Below are 24423 nucleotides of genomic sequence, written 5' to 3' on the forward strand. Positions count from 1 at the left end.
ACCTTAATTAAGCTCTGAGAAAGAGCATTTTCAGACTGTTATAAGCCAAGCAAGTTTCTCTCTGTTGCATCTAAACATGCATTACCTATAGATGCCAGTATGATGGGTATCTCATAAATAAAAATGATCCCATTGAACGGTGAACTTTGTCCCTCATTATTGTTACCTCCAAATTAAAACATTAACAAAAATTGTGCGGAGTTCAGGCTTCCCTGGTTAACCGCAGGTGCATAATGACAATACGCATTTGCCTACCTTAATTCTAATGTTGATTTTATCTTAATTGGCTTTATTCAGTTCATTTGCCCTGGGGGATGAACTTGGCTTCATATCATTCTCTTTCATTGGAACAACTGAATATCAGAGTGCAAACAAAGTATGTGTGCTCTTATTTAAGATGGTGTGATTACTTTTCTGATCACATTATTTGCAGTATGAAACAAACTAATATTTTGTCTTATTTGATTTTAGTTGGCGAGGCGGTGAACCTCATCCTCACCAGCTGTACGTGAGCAGAGATTTTTTTATTTTTTTTTTTTAATCATCTAAAGAGTTAACGGTGATTTTGGTGCGTTTTTTATTCCCCTTCCACCCAGGCAGTGATTAGATTGTCCAGTAGGTGGCTGGCATTCTCCGGCGCTCGCCGGCGGCTCCCTCGGCATTATCGCAGTCGTTTAAGCAAGGCAGCTCTCATCGTGGGAAGCAGGGGGAGAACTGACGTCCAGAAGATCCTGCCTACAGGATCCGAGCCGTCGGCGGAGCCCGGCTTTTTCCTCACTTTACCTCCAGCTGGCGAGCGCAGGTGCTGAAAGCCGGGAGAGGCTGGCAATGCAGCGTGACAGCAACTACCAAAAGTTCTTGCTTTTTGTAATTCCCTTGTTTCGGACTCGGTTCTTCTCGGCAGACCTGAAGCTGGGAATTTAACAAGCCTCGATTTTGAAAATGCCTCCCACGTACTGGTCTTTGAATTTGATAAATGGCCTTCCAGAGCTGAGGAATACCTAAGAGTGAGACAAGTCAATGAGGAAAAGGCAAGTTTCAGGACTCAAACTATGCTAAAATATGTTCTCCTTATGGAAACAGTACAGTTGAGCAAGCTGCAGTTGCTTTTTAGTTTGTTTACTGTCAAGATGTGTCGCGAAGTGATATGACTTTTAAACTCTTCTGACTGTTTAAAGCCAGCAAGCAGCAGCAAAATTACAGCAAGAAACTTACTTGAGGATTTTCAAAGAAGAAAGCTGTCTTCTGAGAAGAGCAAAGTAGGACAATGGCATCTGGAGAGTGCCTTCTGCTAGACTTAGAAACAGATAACTTCATTCTCTACAACATCTCTGTCAACCAGAGTACAAACCTCTCCCTCCTCGGTGACGACTGGTTCTACCCAGCGTTCCTCTATGCCATCCCCACCATCTACGGGATCATCATTTTGATAGGCCTTATTGGCAATATCACTTTGATTAAGATCTTCTGTACTGTGAAATCCATGAGAAACGTCCCAAATTTGTTCATCTCCAGTTTGGCTCTGGGAGACTTGTTGCTCTTAGTGACTTGCGTGCCCGTGGACGCCAGCAGGTACCTTGCTGACGAGTGGCTGTTCGGCCGAACTGGATGCAAACTTATCCCCTTCATCCAGCTCACTTCTGTAGGGGTGTCAGTCTTTACTCTCACTGCTCTCTCAGCTGACAGGTAAGCTGGCTGCGGTAGCCTTGAGAAGAAGCCTGCATAATTACAACTCCATAAAATGCATGGTTATGAATGCATATTTTCAGGTAACAAGTATATTTTTTAACTTAATGAGGGAAAAAGAACAACTTCAGTTAATTTCTGGTGGTTATGAGCACACAACTTGGGGAGGATGCAGACTGAACGCAGGATACTTTTTCTAGGCTAAACTAAATGTTTGTGCAGTTTAACTAATAGCCTAGCTTAATTAAAAGAAAAACAAGAGCAGATCAAGCTGAAGACCAGAGAGAGAAAATACCATTAATGAAGCTCTGTTAAAAGATAGCATGTTCATATTTGCCAAAAAGAGAAGTGATACATATTTCATGAAGTGTGAAGGCACTGGAGCAGCAATTTAAAGTGGAGTTATAATCAATTCTTTCTAGTGGCTTGTTTCCTTAAGGCTAATTACACGTGAGGCAATATTTCATTAAATATGTTTCAAATATTAAAATGAGGATGCCCAAAACCAGGCATCTCCGTTTGCTATAGCCAGGTTATTTCCCTTGATTAAACCATTTGCCCCTCATCCAATCAAAACTGATCTGTGCTGTTGGCTCGGAAACTTTGTCTTCCAATAATGTTTGGTAAAAATAACATGTAATAGCTATGCTATTTTAGAATATGTGAAAACAAGTTTGACTTAACAAATTATATGCTTCTAAAAAGCCAGGTCTATTTTAGATTTCTATGAGGCTTTGGAAAACTGTCTCAGACCATTCAGATTTAAATTCAAAAAACATTGTAATTTGAATGTTATTTGGAAGGAGGAAGCCTACCTTTCTGGAAAAGTTTTAAGTAATTATTAGACTGTTGGCTTTTATAGAAACTCCTATGTACATCAGAGAAGCCAAGATATTTCGTTTCGAATTTGGATGCTTCAGAAAGAGATTAAGGAATACATTGTCACCATACTAAAGTTATAAAATCTCACAGAAGTACTAAGATTTCCAACGAGAGAAATTATTTCAGTTTTGTTTTGCTCAAAGAAGACCTGGGGATTGTATTTCTTGGTGACAAAGAAGTGAAACTAGGTTTGGTCTAGGTAGTCCCTTGCATGCCGCTCTGTCTTTCTCCTCCCCCTACTTTAAAACATCAGACTATTTTTGTTCGGTTTTCAAGGTAGTTTGTAGACATATTTCAATATACAGGGTGCAGTCTCAATGAAAGCAGGCAACTCTGTATTGTTTCAGAGACAGAATGGTCAATATGTTCACTAACTCCTCCATGTTGGTATGCTTATTAAAATAGCACTGTCTGCCCCAATAGCAGATGACAAACAGGCATATGTGTAGACAAAAGTCTTCAAGTAATTTGCTCTAAAAGAGTTGGAAAAATAGGGAAAGAGCACAAATCCTCTAGTAAAGGATCATCTAGACTTTCACTCCTGAGCTTCATGTGGTGGCTGGACCCCCCCTGCTTGCTCTGAAGAAGATGTTAGGAAAATAATAAGTATTTCTCCAGGAAACTCATCTTTCCAAAGCTGTAATGTAAGTTGTTTTAAGGACCGTCAGGAAAAGAAAAATGCATCATAAAGAAGATTATGTTAGAGAGATTTGTTGCTATCTGATCACATGACACAAAAAGTAAACATTGCAAATGCTTTTACTGAGCAGCACATCAATAGTGTTTTTTGCCTGAAGTGAGCAAACAGAACAGAAAACAGCAGCTGTGGCAAGCTTGGGGTTTGGTGACTTTAAATTCTCAACTTCAGCTTTATCTGGCTCCTGTTAACCACCGTGCTGCACTGGGGATCAAACCTTACCACGCTTTCCTTGGCTATAAGGGAAATAGGCATGCACGTGAAACAAGACTTTATGTTCCCATTTCCAAGGGATCGTTCTACCCTCTTCTAATGCATCTGTTGTCCACTGATGAAAGACATGATAAAAAAACTTCTACCCTTGTTAGATCCATGAATCTTAAATGCTGTGCATTGAACCTCAAATGGCCCTTATCTGTTATGTTTACTGAAGTTTCTGATTTGGTATATTAACAGCAGTGCCAGGATAATTTTGTTACAAAATACTAGTCTAGATTTTTTCAGCTCACAGCCGATTAATCTATCTTTAGTTTCTTAAAACTGTCACCCTGAACTCAAGGGCCTATTATTAATCATGTCAGAATCATTAGGAAAATAAAATGTACAGGGAAAACTTCCAAGATGCAAGTCGACTGTGACTGGCATGATGATGCCTGCTTGTGTCTGCAAAGGGACTGGCTGTGGCTCCTGGGGCAGGGAGACGCTGAGCCTGACATCTGGGGTGGTTTCATAGACAACCATTTCCAAGGTCAGACATGGTGTTGCACAGAGGATGAGAAACAGCTCAGCCCTGCAGGGAAACACCTGCAGAAGACAGGGGCATGATGGTGAGACCAGTTTCACATGAGGACTCAGGAATCTGGCAGGTAGCACTGCTCAGGAACAGCTCATCTCACTGGGCTTTTGCTGTCTGACATGAGAAGCCACTCCAGGATAGTCAGCAAGGTGTCCCCTAGTCCATGGAAAGTGATGTCTCCAGAGGGGACAGGATAAATCACCATGTTTGGATACCTGTCTCCCTCCTTGGGTATGGAGGAACCCTTGCTGTTTAACACAGATTAGATGCCCGTATTTGAGACGGCTAATGTTCAGCGATGTGAGCCCTACTTGAGATGCTCACATGAGACATGTGAATGTCCCTGTTCTCATGAATCAAAGCCATAGACCATGGGAGAGAAAAAACCTCCTAAACCATCTGCTGTGAATAGCATCACATGGTACTGTCTCCAAGGAAAGGGACACTTGTCAGTGCACCACAGACCTTTCGTCTATAATTAATTTTCTGCAAAAAATAATAACAAAACCCGTTCAGTTCCAGTGTCCTTCCATTGACAAAAGCAAGTGGGAACAAGTGCTGGCAGTACTGAAGGTAAAGTGGTGATGCCTAGAGAGACCTGGCATCGCAGGGGTCAGAAATCTGCTGTGTAAAGAAAAGCATTGCAGTGTGATACAACAGGGTCCTTTCCAAAGAGGTGACCATTGAACTACAAGATGAAAGGCAGTGGGTAGGTGTGACGGGCAGACACAGTACATGAGAGAGCAGTGAGACTCATATGCTACATGTTACAGCAATTGTACAAATCGTCTCAGTTGCTTTGGATCACCTTCTGAAAACAAAGGGTCCAGTTTTAATAGATTTTTGCCCAGCCCACATCATGGGCACAAGGGTCTGCCTTCCTGAGGTACACTTTCATTCTTTCCATTTCCACTTTCCCATGTGTTAGGCAGGGTTAATAAATACTGAATCTGTCATCTGCTGGTGACTGCAAATGCTCGGCTGAGTGCCAGCCTCCACCACAGAGAACCTAAAGTTTCTCGGTGGCTTCACCTGCCAAGACCTGGTGGTCGTCCAGAGGATTGACTGCTCGTGTGCAAACTTTTCTCAAGTAGAATCAGAGGGACAAACTGCCGATCTCAGCTTTTCCTGCAGTGGGAGCCTGCCAGCCCACAAGGTGCTCTGCGTGCATATGGGCGCACAGGAGCATGCCTGCGCTGGTTTAGTTGGGAAGGATACAGCTGAAGGGTCCCCGGGTGCTCTGTGTACAACCACGAGATCCCATCAGAATAAGGTTAAATTATTCAAGAGTGTGTGGGAGAAAGGGCAAAGACGAGTTAACAATAACAGGCTGAGAGAGTTGGGGTTGTTCAGCCTGGAGAAGAGAAGGCTCCAGGGAGACCTTATAGCAGCCTTCCAGTACCTAAAGGGAGCCTACAGGAAAGATGGGGAAGGACTCCTTATCAGGGAGTGTAGTGATAGGATGAGGGGTAACAGTTTTAAACTGAAAGAAGGTAGGTTTAGATTAGATACTAAGAAGTTGTTCTTTACAATGAGGGTGGTGAGACACTGTCACAGGTTGCCCAGAGAGGTGGTGGAGGCCCCATCCCTGGAGACATTCAAGGCCAGGCTTGATGAAGCTCTGAGCAACCTGATCCAGTTGAAGATGTCCCTGCTTACTGCAGGGGGGTTGGACTAGATGGCCTTTAAGTGTCCCTTCCAACCCAACACATTCTATGATTCTGTATCAGACATTTATTTTCAGTGGGACTACTCCACTCCACTTCTAGATGCATGAAGGGAGCTTGCATCTGTCTAGCTGCATTTGCAGGAGTGGTGGGAGCTGTTGGCGACACCTGTTTTCCTGCGAGCTTGGAATTTGAAACTGAAATTTGCAGAGCCGCCAGGAGAGGGTTAAGGCCTGTGGTGTGCTTACAGCCACCCTCCCTGAATGATAAGGCGCCAGGGCTGAGTATACAAGAGCAAGGAAACAAGCAGTCGATGCGTGTGTGTGCGTGTTTGTGTGTTTTAGAAGGACTGTAAAATGAGGTTGGCAGGGGAAGGACATCTGTCTGCCCTGCTGCTCTGCTCTGTCGAGGCAGTGGGTATCTTTAGCTGCTGCTCAGCTTGTCCCAGCAAAGAGGGGGTTTGAGTTCGTCCACTGGCCTGCCCTCTTCCACCTCCTCCTCCTTGATGCAAGGGGAAGGGGTTTAGAGGCGCCGGTGAGAGCAGTCACACCTGGGCAGAAAAGCCAAGGCTGGCTCAGCAAGTGACAGGAGATTAAGGAAAATCTTTGCGCAGTGAGAGGAAAAGCAGCCCATTTAATTGCCCTTGTCATGGGAGATGTCTTTCTTTAATTGACTGATTCTCCCATGACTGACAAGGTTTATACATTTGCATTTGAATTACCCAAGCTGTCAAGCACTGATCATACTTCCCCACCATTTTGCTGAGACAGTAAAAAATCTACATGCCCTGGTGCTCATGCGGTGAAACCTTCCTGAAGTAATGCTGTTTTTACAAGCGCATAGCAGAGTAAGTGTAAAGCGTAATTGAAGTTTGCAAGCAGCATCTTTTCTTTAAGCACTTTGGATTATCTGAATTGTAGTGCTGGAAAACCGCAGCGGTGCCTGCCGCCTGGAGCTGCCTGCTGGCCTGGGGTGGAAGGGAGTGATGGCGTAGTGAGACACATGGGCTGACACTACACTACAGGTGAGGTTAGGTGGCTTACCTTGGTGAGACCAGCTGCAGACAGCAGGAACTGCAGTCGCAGGGGAGCTCTGAGACCTGAAATGAGGACATTAGCTTTGAAGACGTTGGCCTCAGTGCTTAGATGCAGGGATGGATGCAGGGACGCTGCGGTGCTTCCAGCTGCGCTGGGTCCCTTGGAGAAGGTCACAGACACAACTTTTGATGTTCCACTGAACTCATACGACAGTTTGCTTATCTAAGAAATAAAAAACTTCAAACAGCCCTCTATCCCCAAAAAAACAGTGGTGGAAGAAAAGAAACAAATCTAGGGTTTCTAGAAAGATGTTTGTAAGTATGCAAAGTCTTTGTTTAGTAAACTCATTTCTTCTGTGATTTGGGTGTCTCCAGCCCCTAATATTAATATTATGTACAATACCAAAGGAGGAGTAATATATACATGTCAGTTCATTTGTTTTATTTTACAATCACTGGATTATGTCTCCACAAAAGGATTAAGGGAAGTGTGCCACCCTAAAATAAAGCTATAGAAAGCTAAACAGGATTTCCATTGAGTTGTTTTACAGAGTGATACTTTTCTTTTTTTTAATACCATCAGTTGTAAAGTGTCAGGTCCACAGTGGTTATGAATTTATTCTGGGCAGTCTAGTCACAGCATTCATGAAGTCCCTTCAGGTCACTAAGGTGCTATTTTGGGGCAATTTTTTTGTGCTGTAATTTACTGTGCAGCCTCAGGAAGGTTTTGAAAGGGTGGCAGAGAAAGCCACTCTGAACTACTGAGGCATCCCCTAATCCGGTCAATGCAAATTGACAGAATGATACCCCTACGAGTACATTTTGGATCCACTGACAAAATCTCAAGATCTCTCAACCCTTGCCACTGGCACGGTGCCCGTGCCACTGCTCTTCCTGTGCTGATGGCACAGGGTACGTGCAGAGAGAGATACACATATCTCTCTCAGCCGACGTGCAGGGTCTTAGATCCTGTGTTGCTGGCCACTGTGTCAATACAATATAAGCACTCGTAACACCCTTGGTTTAAGCTCTCATTTCCTCAGCCCCTGCATCCGTCTGCACCAAGAGGAACAGATCAAGCAGCACAAACTTTCAGAATATCTTGATTAGCCAGAGCAGATGGCCAAGCCACAATAGATGCACTTCTATAACCAGGAACATTAGAGCTCCCGTTTATATCAGTGGGGCCAGTGTGCAAATCCGAGGTTAGAGTCAGTGCTAATGTGCTGGAGACTGTCAATATTTAAGCAATCAAAAGGGAGAAAAGTTGGATTACCTATTGTTTACATTTCAGTAAAACCTAAAAACCCCAATCAGTTGTCATGGTCTCACGGTACGAGGTGCTGTGCACACCGTTAATAAGGAGATCGACTGGCCGCGGAGAATTTGCCGGCCGTGTGTCAGACTGAACGCGGTGGGCTGGGACATCAGCATCGCTGCAGGGAGACGAGCTCACGGGGGTCCCATCGGCTCACGTCTTACTGCTTGGTGTTCAGATGTGGACAACAGCCTGGCTGAGGAGAGCAAAAGGGAGCCGAGCTGAGAAAGGAGAAGCAGGCACAGCCTGCCCTGTGTATGCAGTGAAGAATCCAGTAGCTGCTTTGCTCACAGAGGCAGCCCTTGCAATAACCTGTTTTCCCCTTATTTTGAAAAGAGACTCCAGCGCTAGCCCTGCTGACATCCCTCGCCTTGTTTCTCACACCCACGTGCCCACTTCACTCTATACCATGTAAGACACCGTGGGCTATGACGTCCTGTCTGAGCTCCTGCCCGTAGTGGATTCTTTGATTGTCCCCCACGCTGCCTACTGCATACAACCTCAGGTGGAGCAGGGGATTTCAGCATCCAGAAGACCAACCTGTGCCCTGAGGATGGTGCCTGGGCGCTTCGTAGCGCTGAGGCACCAAAAGGCAGCACGCCAATTGCTGGGCTGTTGAGAAAGGCAGAAAGCTGGAGTTCCTTGCAGGAAACTCCCCTCCTGACACCAGGCTAATGATCAGTTTAACCAGAGTGCAGAAGACTGTGGAGCATCAAAGGGAGAAGTGTTGTCAGAGCTTGTCCTTGCCTGCCTTCCGGCTAAGGCCAGTCTCTGCAGCTCTGTAGAAAGGCAGGACAGAAAACAGTACCATGGTACCCTGAGAGGAAAATCCATTTCTTCACACCTGCAGACAGCCCTGAATCATGAGATTTAGTCATGGACGGTCAAATGACCTGGGAGAGTCAGAGATGCAGATGCTGGGCTAGCACTGACTGCACTAGCCATCCAGTTCAGCAGCATTTCATGCCCGCACCCATGCACAGAGGTTGCTGAATATTTCACGGGATTTGGATTAAAACAGATCTTTTCAGTGACACTAGGCAACTTTCTGAGCATTCAGACTAAAGGTACATGTATAACCCTGTCCCCGTCATGTTTCTGTGGTGTCCTGTTATCCTCACTGCTTAGAACTCATGTCATGTTTCAAATTAAAATTCACCTAACCTCTAACCACTGCATAATAATACAACTAATAGCATAACTGAAAGGCTGAGAGAGCTGGGGTTGTTCAGCATGGATAAGAGAAGGCTCTGGGGAGACCTTATTGTGGCCTTTCACTACTTAAAAGGGCTTATCAGAAAGACAGAGAAGGACTATTTACCACGGCCTGTAGTGACAGGACAAGGGGCATTGGTTTTAAATTGAAAGAGGGTAGGCTTAGATCAGACATAAGGAAGACATTTTTTATGATGAGGGCAGTGAGACACTAACAGGTTGCTCAGGGAAGTTACGGATGCCCCATCACTGGAAGTGTTCCAGGCTGGACGGGGCTTTCAGCAAGCTGGTCTAGTGACAGATGTCTCTGCCCACAGCAGGGGGCTTGGACTAGATGGTCTTTAAAGATCCCCTCCAACCCAAACCATTCCGCGACTCTATGATAAGAGCAGTCAAGCATAGCACTAGATTGTTCAGCCCCAGCATGGAGCTGAAAGTTTCACGTAGAGGTGATGGTCTCTTATGACATCTGTGTTTACTGAAGCACAGAAAGGACTTAAGCATCATATAACTGACTTAGTTTTATACTAGCTAGATAAGGTACTGGTTACACTACAACCATGACACAGTGAGAATTGCATGGGATATCTCATTTTGTCAGGTGCAGAAGAGACGTTCGAATGTCTTCTCTTGGTCTCCTCTTTCCTTGAAAGATCCCCAGATTTTTGGTATAATCTGCTCACTTGGGTGCTAGAGATATTATTTTACACCTGGCTGAGTTAAAATGCCTTCTGTTAGACTATAGCCATTTATCCCAATGACTCTACAATATTTTTACAGTCTGGTCAGCCACTGTCATCTGCAAACTTTCCCAGCAAAGGTTTTATAGCCTGCTCAAGGCAGCTGATATATGCAATAAATAACACTGCAGCTAGAGCACGTTCCCAGGACCCCGGCTAGAAATGGTTCCACACACTGCTACCTTTTTACCAGCATGTTTGAGGAGCTGCTGGGGAGGCCCTGGGGCTCTGGGTCCCCATCTAATATGGCTCCACCTACCAAGCCAGGATTGCTAATTTTAACCCTTGTTCCATGGGAGAGGGGCAGGGATTGCACGGCCGTGGATAGGGGAGGAAGGACCACGCGTGCCCCGGCATGCATATGTGCATATCTACATGCACCATCACCCATGCCAACGTGTCCATGCAGGCTGTACCTCCCTTACTCCCCTGTACACCAGCATGGCCCACACCCTTTTTACATCACCTATAATGTTGTGAGAAGATTAAAAAAAACCTAAATGTGCCATGCATTAAAAAAGACAGACTTATATTATCACCTGTTAGTAGGATTAACCTCTCCATTATTCTTACTGCAGCTGGCCTTGGGCAACCCAAATCCTTGGAGTTTTCTCGGTCACACCTTCCAGCTTTCTGAACTTCACAACTTTGGAGCCAGTTCTCCACTTCCTGGGAGTTTCTCAACTTTTTCAAGACTTGTAAAAAAATTGACACCAGTTGTTCCCCAGCTGGTTCCTTTAATATTCCTAGGTGTAAATTATTCAGGCCTGCTGTGAAAGTGGTTTGTGTTGGCAGATGTTGGCTCGCATCTTCTTCAGTACAGCTGACACGTTTTCTGCTGCATCTATAGCACTGCACACATGGTATGGATACCTCCCCTGCATTTGGTCTTAAAGACAAATATCTAGCCATTGCTTTTCACCTTGTCTCTTTGTTCATACCTTCCCCATTTATGTCTATGCATGAATTACTGATTTTTTTGTTCCTGATGTATTTAAAAATGCATGTTTGTCTGTTACCCAGTGACCTTTGATATTTTGTTGGCTCCTCCAGCTTCCCTTATCAGTAACTGACATTTTTAAACTCTGATATTTGCTGTCATTTACTTTTGCTTTTTTTCCCATCTGTTGTATATTGATTTTTTTAATTACTTCTTTGAGGTTTTAGCATGAGTCCTCATTTTCTCTCATTCAGGGCAGCATTTTGCCCTGCACAGTTTTTTCAGGGCAAAGTCGGGGAGACAAAGGAGGAGGCCAGGAGTCAGAATAGTAAGCATTGCCCCCTATACACCTATATTCCCAGTCAGTTGATCTGACAACTGCTTTTAACTTTAGGAATCCTGCTTCTCTAAAGTTCCATATATATATATTTATTCTCTTTCCACAAAATTAAGATAAGCATACCACAGCTGCTATAGTTTAAGAAACTGCTAATTCTTAGGTCAATGATGAACTCTTCTTTCTCTGTCAGAACAAAGTACAATATTGATTTATTGCACATCGCAGGCAGGACTTTTTGGGTTGAGAAATTGCCATTTTTAGAAACTCCAATGAATTTCTATAACTGGCTCTGTGAGATATCCAGCAATTATGCCACGTGTTTAGGTTACCCAGTGATGCTGGTTTTATGCACCAAAGATGGTGCTTTCAGAAGAAATAAGGCTGATTCTCTAGTGAGATGAGGGCTCCATATCTGAGGCCTCAGCTTTAGTCGCCCTGGTAAGAGTTCAGTCCGCAGGCACTCCGAGCCCCTGGTCCCATGCCAGTGACAACCCTGGAGACTAGGGCTGTGACAGCAAAGCCTTGGATGGAAAGCATCACCAGGGCTCGGTCCTTCCCATGCCTGGTGACCCGGGTGCCAGCACCAGCCCTCCCAGCTCCACTCCGGATGCATACCACATTGCAACCCTGGCACCAAGAAGCTGCTCCACCAGCATGTGATCTGGTGCCACGTGGCACGAGGAGGCACATCCCTCTGCCTGTACTGGGCACTGAGTGCATAGAAATGTGTTCAGCGATGAGCTGGTGCTGAGGAGATGGGACATTAACTGTGGGGGGGAAATCACTGGTTTGGAAGTCAAAGGATGTTTTTAAATGAATGGGTCCTACCCATCCTTAAGACAGCAGGTCTCACACCCATTTGCAAGGACTGTGACAAAGTGTCAGGCTGGCCCCATTGAAATCTTTGACTTGGGATCAGGGTTTCATTCAGAGACTTGGCTGAAGATCACCTACAGGGAATAAACACCCTGGGTGCAAAGGGTGTCTTTCTAATAAGGAAAGCACCATCCATGGGATTCCAGCTACTTCCTGCAGTAACCTCTACATCCTTTGTTTTCCACATGTATAGTTAATTTCTGAAATATTTTATGCTCTGGATGGTCACGGTTGGGAATAGCACATTCACTGTCAAATGGTTACTATTTAAACTCTCCTTCCCCAATGTGTAGTGCAGCTCAATGGTTTCTAAAACACTGTCTCAATTTTGACATTAGTAATTCCTGGACTGAAATTCCCATTTGTCCGGATTCCAGGATGGTGTAGCAGTATGCAGGTATACAGACTGAAATTTGAACACACACTTCAAAAAGTGAGAACTATGCCACTTCCATCAATGCCTCCTTTTTCTTTTCATTTAAATGTTAATTAATAAAAAGAGAGAGAAAGTAGGCAGTACCTGCCAATGTATGTAAGACTAGCCCATCAGAGATGTCTTTGTGCCCAGATGCAATTTGCTAAAGTGAAGATTTTAATAACAGATGTTCACCCAAGAATCATGCATAATAACGATAATCTTAACTAAGTATGCGGAAAGCAGATAGACCCAGAATAGATTGTCGCAGTGTGTTGATGGGTTAGACAGTCTAGCAATTTTGTGGATTTATTGAATTATTTGTCTACAGAGCTATGAATATTCATAACATCCATGGTGGAAACAATAAAGAAAGTTTGGGGCATTGCATTTCTCATAAATTTCTTCAGATATTTTGTAAGACTTTTTCTTTGCTTTCCAAGCAGAGTTTCACACTCATCAAGGCTCCACGTGCTTCATTTATGCGGTTTTTGCATAGCGTCAACTTTTTCTCTGTTGCTTGAGGCTTTTTTCTGCATGGTAATTGAGCCCGTCCTTCATATTGTGTGGGCAAAACAATAAGGTGATACTAGCAGAACATAATTACAAAATTTTAATAAGAAGATTTTCGTTCAGTCTGTTCATGGGCCAGGACAAGATCAACGTGTGTGCATTAAGCTTACAAATGAGAAGAGATGACTGGGGATCAGAGGAACTCTGAATTGTGCATCTTTTCTCCCTCTTTCGGTTACAGGTGGGAACAGAAGAAATATGGGGACGTGCTGACTGAGAGGCAGTTCTTTCATCATTACAATAGGAAGTCGTGGCAATTTCAGGAGCTCATTTTCTAGAGCTGGGAAGAACTCAGCCTTTTCACTTCGCAGCAATTTACATGACTATTTTTGTAAGACATTCCAACTAATCCCTGCTTTTTAATTTAAGTTTTAGATGTTGAGCCCAACACCTCAAAATAGAGCTTTTGAATAGATTCAAAAGTTTGTAAGTGGATTTCTCACTTCAGAGAAAAAACAGAAAGCAGCAATATGGCAAATCTTTCCGCCAGCTTGACACAGTCTAAACAGTGGGGTTGGTAATGAAGCAAGGGCGGCCAAGCCTTCTGAAATTTTGTTTGAACAGGTTTTAGCGCACTTGGTTTTTTAAACCATTATACAAATTCAGGAGTGGAGCCCAGGATCTTTTTATGTAAACAGCGTAAGACATAGTGATGGATGATACTACTTGGAGGAAACTTTACTTGAAACTGAAGTACTCCAGTAAATTCATTTTGGAGACGCACTGTCTCATTTCCCTGCAGGAAGGATGGGAAGATTTTTTTTTCTCTTCTTATATGTCTTGCAAGTTTGAGGTTCAGCTGTAGGAAGATAGGTGTGCTTGGGAGGACTGTGATAAAAAAGGGCAGCACTCTGTGGCAGAGCCTCTTTCAGCCATTTTCTCTTGCTGCACTCCTACTGCTGAAAAAAGTAAGGAAGAAAGAGTTATGAAAGCAACTTAGTGCCTCTTATTAAATCAGATTCAATAGATGGGAGGGATGTAGTGGCCAGCACATAGCTGCAGTACGATCCTTGCTGTCATATTCAATCACCAGGACATCCATTCATCTGTGTGACCAGCCGCCTTCACTGCCGTGAGGGAAGGGTGTTTCTTTCTCATTGCCACCGGCAGCAGCTGCAGTTATTACAGAGGACACAAATTATTTTGGTTGAAATTAATATCTACTGACCCACCACTTGTAAAGATGCTGCAGAAGGTGGTATCTTCAAGCTTTAAAAAGCCTGTCTCTTTTTACACAACACGTACCTACCAGATATACAATGAGGGCTGTTGTATGGGCCGTCTTTATTAGCTTTAATTGCCGACGTAAGGGAAGGGGGAAAGGCATTAATACAACGCAAACATAAAATATGAAAACAAGCTGAGGCTGCCTACAGCACCAGCTTCCCCACACAACATAAAGTTACTTCCCTAAAAAAACTAAAACCAGACAGTGAGACATGTGGACCTAAATTAATTTAAAATGCAAGGGAAGCATCTGATTTTTTCCCCCATGCTTTAGTTGTTTTAATTTAACTTTTGTAGCTGTTGTAGCAGGCACAAGTAAGTGGATGAAGGTGACAGTAAAAAAGCATGAGAGATGCACTGGAGCTGCTGCCTTAGGGATAAAGTGCTTTCCTCCCCAATGTGAGAGCAAAATTACAACCCTTCATATCTCTACGCTTAGGAACTTATAGGCAATATGGCTTTGAGGGCAATGTCTGTTTATACTTCAGCTGGTGCGCATTTTCTTGGCTCAGCTGAGGAGCATAAAGATGGCTAAAATATTTTGCACCAGCAGAGAAACTGCATCTAGGAAACTTTGACATCCATTTGGGGCCTTATTTTGATCTGTGCCTTTGGAGACTATATCTGTAACTGTCCTTTTCGTGCTAAAGCTACTTCTGTGTTTATATTTGAAGTTGCGGCTTTGGGGCTAAGTGTACAGTATTAACCAATGTTTGCATAGTCAAAGTTTTAGAGTACATTAGGTGGTGTTATCATTAGTTACATTATTATTAACACAAGGATAATGACACAGTTTTCCAGTTTCCCTGGGTTATTAACGTCAGTGGGAAAAGTATTTACAACAGAAAAACCTTGTGTGTGTCTCATTTTAGCGCTTTATGGTCATTTCAGTAGTTTCAGCTGTGAGAAACAATTATTCAATGAGCACAGTAGAGATCCCAAGAGACGTGTAAGACATTTTCCAGGATTCAATGGAGAGGCACACACTCCATGGGTTCCTACCAATCCCAAATGAATTTTGGGGATTAGTTTAAGAAGCGATCCTGCGTTATATGTTGAATTCTGGCATTCTGGCTTGAAGCAACCCTCTCACCAGGCTCCTCTTGGGGGCCTGGAGACTGACCTGGAGAAGAGGGAAGGTACCAGAGTCGCCATGGGTGGTGGAGGAGAGGGTTGCCCTACAGGGTGAATCCTCATGGTGCCTCATGAACTGTGATTATATTCATTGCACTTAAGATAGCCCTATGTGTAATTTCTTTGTGTGGGCTTCTTTGAATGAGACTGTGAGACACAGAGATCACCGGCATCCATCCTGGCCAGAAGGTCATCAGTAGCTGCGGCGCACGAGGCAGGCTGCTACTTCACAAGCGCAGTGGGAACAAAGAGGTTCAAAGACTGAGCAGTAGTAAAGGTCAGCATCTCTTTCATATTTCCTATCAGATCAGCAACCCAGTCATTTTCATCTGCACCATTTGACAACTGCCGAGAGATTGGAATTGACACAAGTTCTTGACTGTATCATTTTTCATTCAACTGAACCTTCAGAAGGCATATTTTTCTTTTTAAGTTTTGGCCTTTGTTGTAGGGCATGAATCATACCTCCGGTTTTTAATCTTTTTCAAAAATTTCTTTAGAAGCAGGTTGGGAAAGGTGTTCAGCTGAAAAAAAAGAGGCATCAAACAATAATTAGAGAGACTGGCTGTGAGAGCAAGCAGAGGTGATAAATCCAGGGCCACGTCTGGATCTACCCCAGGGAAACTGAGCATGCAATGTGACACATACTCTCAGAGACCGTGTCACTGCATGGGTTGAAAATAATGCTGTTGTAGGACCTTTGCACGAGGGCTCACTCAGCTGGCCACCTCGGTCCATGGCTCCACTGAGGTATATGGGATTATTCATCAACTTCCCCTTCATATGGATTCGATTATTCAGACGCTGGATGTTAAACATCGCAAAAAGTTGTGTGCCTCAGGCTAACTCATTGAAAAAGAAGTTGCAGAGGTCAAAGCTGTGGAAAGCTTGAAATAATATTTGACGCACAAGCTGGAAATACAGATGCTGAAAAACGGGACCAGCTGCTGCTCAAATCCAGTCTACCTTGCTGAAGTTCTTAAGAAATGTCAAATAAATTATAAAAACCAAGGTTGACCCTATCAGGAAAGTGGTGTGGAAAAGCAAAGGAGTGAAGGAGTTTCTGAGCCCCACTCAGAAACCAATCAGGAGGTGCAATTTTTTTCACTTCCTAAGCACTGACCACAGGCACATCTTCCAGTGGCCTCCCAGCCCTTGCCCAGGGGGTCCGATGGCTTGTGCTTGCCCCCGTCCCCATGCCCTTACACAGAGCAGCCCCTGCAGCCGCTGTCCTGAACCCAGGCTGGTGTGGGGGAGTAGAGCTGCCGAGATGCAAGCTGGGGGAGAGACACATTGGCGCATCGGCAAGGTGGCTGGAAACGGAGACTCCCACCAGATCAATGCTGATCAATTAAGCGTTAATACTCAGAGGGTAACATAGATGACTGCAGATTTCTGAATGAGTTAGCCCACCATCAAAGAAGTCATGCAGATAGCAATTTGATTCAATTGTCAGGCTCGTAAGAAAATATCTGTGTTCCCATATCTGAGAACTTACATTTTCAAAACCTATTTTCTCACTTTGTTTTTTTCTGTCTTATCTTTTTGTTCTTTCAGTCTCATGAACTGGCTCTACACTGAGCCCCTTGCAAGCAAGCCATGTCTCAGATCTTCTTTTATACCTGCTGTAGCAGGCTTTAAGAAATAAAGTAAATGCCTAATAATCAGTGCTAGCACTCCAAGACATTTCTAATTATGTTCTTTCAAAATTATATTGTTTGGAAATGCCATCTATAATTAAAATGTGATAATAACTTAAAATTTATTCATTTTCTGACTCTTCCTACTCTCTTAATGTTAAAAAAATTAAAACAGAATATCTCTTTCTCTGTGTTCTTCAAGTCATTCATGTTACTGGAAATTAATACTGGAAAATATTCTCTTAGCTGGCTATATTATGTAAGAAAATCCCTGAAAAAATTATACTAACATGCCATGTTGATAAGCATACAATAAGCACCTGCTGAAATATCTTGGAATTAACTAAATTTATGAATAACTATGTAATTAATTTCCTTTTGCATTTATCTTCCTTAGGGTTTACTGAAAGTGTTCAGTTAGCTAGTGTTCCTGTCAGTAATCTATAACTGGTGAATCAGACCATAAACTGAGCTATTTCAGCTACATTGTTTTAGTAATCTGCCTAACTATTCCATTTTACTACTGCAATAGTCGTAACGTTATATTTGTTTAAGTGCTGTGATTTTCTTCACCTGAGAAGATGATCTTGCACTGGAAGATTGTGCTTTGTAGTATGACACCACTTAATCCCCAGCTTCAGAATGAAAGTTAAAGAGGTGCTAAGCAAGCCTGAAAAATACTGTGTCTGGCTGCTGCAGCTGTATAGCTGGAATAAAGGGGAGGTGGAGAGCTTGGAGAATAAGTGGTTAAGCAGAAGGCTGTTGAGCAAGGTGTTTGGAGTCCATTAAAGAAAAAAATTATCTACATGAGACACCTGTGGGATTGCATGAGGAAACATCTGCAAATGGTGAGACGTCCAGACACAGTCTTTATAAATATAAATATAAATATAAATTAATGTAAATGTAAGTATGTATGTACTACATGTATATACATGTATGTGTATAAAATATATGCATATAAATATATGTGTATGTGTATAAAATATGCACATACAGATGTATAGACATATATACATATGTAGAGAGAAAGGATAGGCATGCTGAACAAGGTATTGCTTATAACTAGAAGTTGAATGTGTGCTTGTCCTGCAAATAAGACAATTACGCAGTTAAAACAGTGCAGGACTGAAAGACTCCTCTCTGAAATGCTGAGCTTTAGCTTCATGCAGGCTATAGTATGTGGGGAATCGATCGTGTACATGAAGTGTCCCTGGCCTGGGCTGCTGGGCGGATGGACCCTGCTGGCTGCTGCCTGGTCTCGGGCAAGGAGTTATGCTTGCTCCCGCCTTGGTGTCCAATTAGGCTGTCTGGAAGAGCTAGGATCCTTGTAGGAGCTTAGAAATGGACTCTGGAGCAGCCACATGGGGATGTACCCTGCCATGCCAAAAGAGGGCTGGGACAGCCTAGGGCCCAGGCACCCATCAGTCCCCAGGGAGCTGACAGTGACCAAGGGACCACATGGGCTGTGGGCAGTGTGAGGTAGATCTCGGAAAAAACATCCAACAGATTGTAATTGTTATGATAATGACCCTAAATAATGATTTATGAAACCTGTAGATATTCCTTCCTAATGGTCTTTTTTTCTTCTACTGTGTTCCTTAAATACATATGTGAAACACAATTTACTTGGAGTGTATACTCCTTCCAGAGCGGGGCTCCAGCAGATATGAAGCTCTTCTGTTTTCCAGTCCTCTCATTACACACATCAGGTTCAAATAAGTTTGCTTCTTTCATTTTCTTGGATTCTAAAGTACCATTTTCTGAAAGGATGAAATCATGAAAGACAAAATCGCAAATCAAAAAAAGTCTTCCACATATCTAGCATAGCAAGCAATAATATTTTTTTTCTTTAAGAAAGTCAGATAGCAGCTCTGGCTACTTAGCCTGGGTGCATTGAGTTATCGACAACAGTTTATTGCTATTTACACAACCCAACAGAAATTAAAGTGAGCAACATGCTCTATTTAACTTGAGAAAACTTAAGATTTGGCTTGCAGGAGGCCAGGGTACTCACAGCTCAAAATGAAACGTGTGGCAAAACCTCCATCCAATTTCTTTCAACACTGTTCTGTGAAGAGGTGTAAACTGCTGTATGCTTTTGAAAATAAGCTTATGATTGCATTTCCTATCTTAATGCTATTTGGACATATATATATTAATGTCAGGCAGCACTGTGCTTTGTTGTGTCGATTACAAATTAAATGAACTCAGAATCAATACAGATGAAACTGAATGGATCCATGACAGGTGGCTCTGGTTTAAAATGAGAAATCTATTGAAAATATCAAAATTTAAAACACCAGAAAAAAAAATCACAGTCTTGAGTAAAGAAGGATTTTGTTTGGGATTTTTTTCCTCAATGAAAGGGACAAGCAAGAATACAATGCCTGAGTGCTGAGGTCAATAACTTCTTTCTTTCTTTCCTATTTTTTAGGTACAAAGCTATAGTAAGGCCGATGGAGATCCAAGCATCCCATGCACTGATGAAGATTTGTGTGAGAGCTGCTATAATCTGGATTGTATCCATGTTGCTTGCCATCCCTGAAGCAGTGTTTTCAGATCTGCACCCTTTCCATGACAAAGGGACTAATAAAACCTTCATCAGCTGTGCTCCTTACCCACATTCTGATGGGCTGCATCCCAAAATTCACTCAATGGCATCATTTCTGATCTTTTATATCATTCCTCTATCTGTCATTTCAGTATATTATTATTTCATTGCTAAGAATTTGATCCGGAGCGCTTATAACATCCCCGTGGAAGGAAACGTGCATGTGAGGAAACAGGTAGAGACTTGGCTTTCTTCAAAAATCCACATTCCCCATGAATCTGGGAGTAAAGTGTGTGCATACAGGGAAATTTACACTGGGACAGACTGTGCTACTTTTAATAGATTAGGTGGGCTAAAAGAATTAAAATGGTTGACACAAGCCATGGCACAGTGCTGAGCAGTTAAAACATCTTCTCCTGTTTCTAAGTTCAGAGACTTTGGCAGGGTGGTTACCATGGCAAACACAGCAGGAGACCCATGCCAAAGCCTGCGAAGGTATTGACTAGGATGCAGGGAAAGAGGCAGAGCTGGGGACGGTGTTTGGAAATTGAAGCTGAGGGGTGATGCAGCAGAAAATCAAAACTTCTCAAAGTTGCTTTGTCAGAGAGAGGACCTTGGACAAAGCCTTGCTCCACGAAGCAGTCCCTCTTCACGCAGAGGGAAAAGCTGGCTCTGTAATTCGGTCCTCCGCACTGAAAAGCAAATGGGACACAGCAATGCGGGAGTGGAGGTGGAGGGAACCCCTTCTGCAAGGACCCCTCAGGGCCAGGAGCACCGATTGATCAGGGAGTTGCACAGCTGCTCCGTGAGAGTGGCGATGCCTCCTGTGCTCACCATGGCTCCAGTTCTCATCTGCTGGTGCTGTGCCATGTTGATAAACCAGTACAGGTTAGAGAGGGGCTGTGGGAATGAAGAGCAGAGGATGATGGTGGTGGGCACAGGGCCCCCAAGAAGGAGGACAGAGCAGGATGGTGTGCGGTCCTCATAGGTGCACTGAAGTTATGTGTCTTGCGGATAGTGTGATCTTTGCAGTGTGAAGCCCCAAGAGAAAAGGAGAGTCGTGGCTTCTTCCCTTAAGCCCTTTGGTCATTATAATTGCCCATCTAAAAATGCCTCTTTTTCTAGGGTCTCTAGAAGGGAACAGTGTTGGACAGAACAACCTGTCCACCTGTTATTGTAAGCCAGAACAGTCAGTCTTCTGGTCCAATAGCTGGTAACCTCAGGTTTCACCTTAAGACAGTTTTTGATTTATACAAGCAGGCTATTTGCTCTGAATAATTAAGTCTTTTAAGCTTCCCTTCATACCCTGAAAGCAGGGTTACTTCTGTTACTATCACTCATGAGTGGGTTTTTTTTATAAAACTCCACAAATTGTCCCACCACAGAGCTCACGGTTGGGCTGGCTCGGCTAGGACCCGTGTATTTCAAGTGAGTTCCGTGCTCTAGTTTAAAATGTGTGGCTGAAAATGTGCAAGTCCTGAATCAAGTCAGAGGATTTAGCTAGGATTTTGGCACCCTAACTCCAGGCTTTCTACTGAAGATTCTTTCCTCTTGACTGCTCCTGTTGTAAGCAACTGGAGAGAAAAAGAGTCATCTCCAGGGGGAAATCCAAATCTTGCACGAGCAACTGGGGATTTCAGATCAGTACTTAAATCTGAACGCATCTGAGCCTTAGGTTGTCCAAATAAGAAAGCAACAGCAGGGTAACTGTTTCTAAACAACGTATTTACCTTGACATATTTACCCTGTTTACCTTACCCCTTCCTGTCAATTGAGGTGTGCTTCAACCTAAGCTAAACTGACACAAGCCGTTCTTCAGCTGAACAAATGTCCATATAATAGCACACAGCTGACATCTCTACCTTGGGCTGACCTAACACAATCATCTCACGTAGCCTTCAGGTGCTAAGGTGAAACGGTAGCACCGGAAAGCTGTGTTTTCTGCCCGTTAAATGATGTGCAATCCCTGAAATCCTTATCCTTTTCCCCTTCTGAATGTGCGTAAATCTTCCTCCCCTGCAGGCCATTTTTCTGCTGATTCAATGACTGTTTTGATAAGTGACAATAAAGTGAGTAGTAAAAGCAGCCCTTTCCCCCTTTTGTTTTGGGGAGAGGGCTCTAAAGAAAGCAAAAGGCCAGGCTGCAGCCTAACACCATCAGTCCATCATTCCCGTCCTGCAGTGCATTCAGGAGCTATAGGTCTCCATCTGAGATAACTGGTATCGATTTCTTTATTGCGTTGCTTCCTTTCTTTATAGTGCAGATGTGGCCTCAATAGCCCTATATCAAATTAAGGATACATTTTAAAAGAACATATGGTTTAGCCAAGGAGAGCCCTTTCTCAAAGGATTTAATTTTCAGCCCGCTTTCTGGAGACATTATCATCTGGTACATGTCAATCTTTCAGAAGCTCAATGGCTGATTTTCAGTCGGTGCCATTAAAGGGGCACAAAATAAAGTCAAAATGGGCTTGTCAGGTCTCTCTTGCCTACTCCCTGCTTGCAGCTGCCCTGAGGAAAGATCAGCCTGTGTGAGCTGCCGAGTTTCTGATGTACCCGTGCAGCTCGGAAGGGGAGTGAGGATGGGGAAGTGTCCCAGGAGCCTGGCAAGGCACCGCGGCCACACCAGGGCAGGAACAAGGGCAGTGGGGCTGGGGCTGGGGGCAGTTTCAGGCCATTCGGGTCCTACTCACATACAGGGAGCGAGCTGCAACAAAGTCCCTAGGAGTGCCTGGGAAAAGGCATAGGGCTTACCAGAGAAGAGGACATTATGAAGCCCTGAAATGTCAGTGGCGTTGCACTTTCCATGCCTGCAAACTTCTGGCTGTGCAACCTCTCCCAGGTAGCAGTGTAGTTCAGCAGGTCTTTCTGGGCAACTCTGTCCTCTCTTTTTGGGTGACTTCCATCACGGCTCTTGTCTTCATTAGGGAGAAAGATGTGGTTTTCAGTGGCATTGTTATCTTAGCGTGCAGCGTTGGTGGACAAAAGACAAGGTTCGGTTTACCTCAGCTCCCCTTGGTTGAGCAATACCTTTGGGTTGACTCCAAGCCTGTACACGTAAGTAAAACAAAAGTGTGGCTTGTCTGCATGAAGGTTATTCTGCGTGCTAGCTGACATTGTAAAAGCACCTTTCCCTGATAAAGCTCAAATTATGCTAAGAGAGGTGGTCATCCTTCTGTTCACCACCTACGTCTGCCTTCTCCTCGTGGCCCAACCTCTTTCAGCTGAAGGGTCCACCTCGTCGCTGCCTCGGTGTTTCTCCAAGTAGAGAACCTCTCTCAGTTTCTCCAGCTACTTTGGCCTCTAAGTGCTGCACCTGGCCTCTGAGGGCCCTGAGCTGTTGGCAGCACTTTTGTGTACATATACCACATGGCCCCAAGGCAGAAAGTCCTGCCTCTGGGCTCTGTGAAATATCCCAGACCCCTGCCCTGTAATTAATAATAATAATAGTCATAATAATCATTTCATATATATAAATTACATAAGAACACATATATTATATGGGGATAACTAATGCAGGTGTCCGCACTTCTGTTGCCTGAGCTGGGATATTACCAAGTGACAAGCCATCGGAGTTTTATCCCTAAATGGGAAAGGAAAGACTACTTCCTTATGTAATAAATTTTCAGAATTCTTTGTTCTTAGGGGAAGGAGATTGAGGAGAGACAAGGAGGGTTCTTGACTCTGTGTTCACCCGTGGTCCAGGTTGCCCTGCTCTGGCCATGCTGCCTACCATGCGCTAGCCCCAAAGCTGCAGCACCGGGAAAAATAGCTAGTGGTGTGAGCTAGGAATAGCTGCTAATCTGCATTTCTCTTTCTCTTCCCAGATTGAATCCCGCAAGCGCCTGGCCAGGACAGTACTGGTCTTTGTGTGCCTCTTTGCCTTCTGCTGGCTTCCCACTCACATCATCTATTTATACCGGTCCTACCACTACTCAGAGGTGGACACCTCAGTGCTGCATTTCATTGCCAGCATCTGCGCTCGGATCCTGGCATTCACTAACTCTTGTGTCAACCCGTTTGCTCTCTACTTGCTCAGCAAGAGCTTTCGGAAACAGTTCAACAACCAGCTGTTCTGCTGCAGAGCTCGCCTCCTCATCCGGTCACAGAGCATGGCCAGGAGCACCACACGAATGACCTCCCTCAAGAGCACCAACCATTCCCTGGCCACCTTCAGCCTTATTAACGGCAACCACGTCTGCCATGAAGGCTATGTCTAAAGGGCACAGTCAGGGACCACCACATCACGTATCTAGCGTGGCTGCTTGCTTTTGCTGTGTGGGGATGGTGAGTAGCACACACAGTCTGATGCGCTCAGAGAACTCAGAGGAGCTTGAAGCATCCAGCATTTCATCCTGGGGCTGAGGTTGAAGCATCCAACATTTCATCCTGGACTGAGACATCACTGGAGCCGCAGATCATTGAGCACCAGCCCACAGGAGCTCCCTGGGAAGCGCTGCGTTGCTTCAAGACCTGCTGCTTTTAATGAGAGCAAAGTGAGCATCTTAAGATCAAATCTTGTTTGGCTCTGCAGGTTCTTCATCACTTTCTGCTCAATCCCGAACTCAGACAGACTTACAGCAGTGACACAGACCATACCAGCTGCACAAAATTTGTCAGTTGTGTCCAGCAGTTCATGGTATAATATATTTTGACACCAAAATAAATCCATTTAAATAAGGTAAACA

The 24423-nt window shown here is 44.0% G+C and overlaps 1 protein-coding gene across 1 annotated transcript; it reads left to right on the forward strand.

The window, feature by feature from the left end:
- Positions 1-1267: 1267 nt before the first annotated feature.
- On the forward strand, positions 1268-23963 carry GRPR (gastrin releasing peptide receptor). The gene is made up of 3 exons (XM_054181448.1): positions 1268-1686; positions 19620-19971; positions 23563-23963. The coding sequence occupies exons 1-3, from the start codon at positions 1268-1270 to the stop codon at positions 23953-23955; spliced, it is 1164 nt and encodes a 387-aa protein (XP_054037423.1). The 3' UTR covers positions 23956-23963.
- The last annotated feature ends 460 nt before the right edge of the window (positions 23964-24423 follow it).

This window comes from Rissa tridactyla, chromosome 1 (genome assembly GCF_028500815.1).
Source record: "Rissa tridactyla isolate bRisTri1 chromosome 1, bRisTri1.patW.cur.20221130, whole genome shotgun sequence".
In the NCBI taxonomy this organism is placed as follows: domain Eukaryota; kingdom Metazoa; phylum Chordata; class Aves; order Charadriiformes; family Laridae; genus Rissa; species Rissa tridactyla.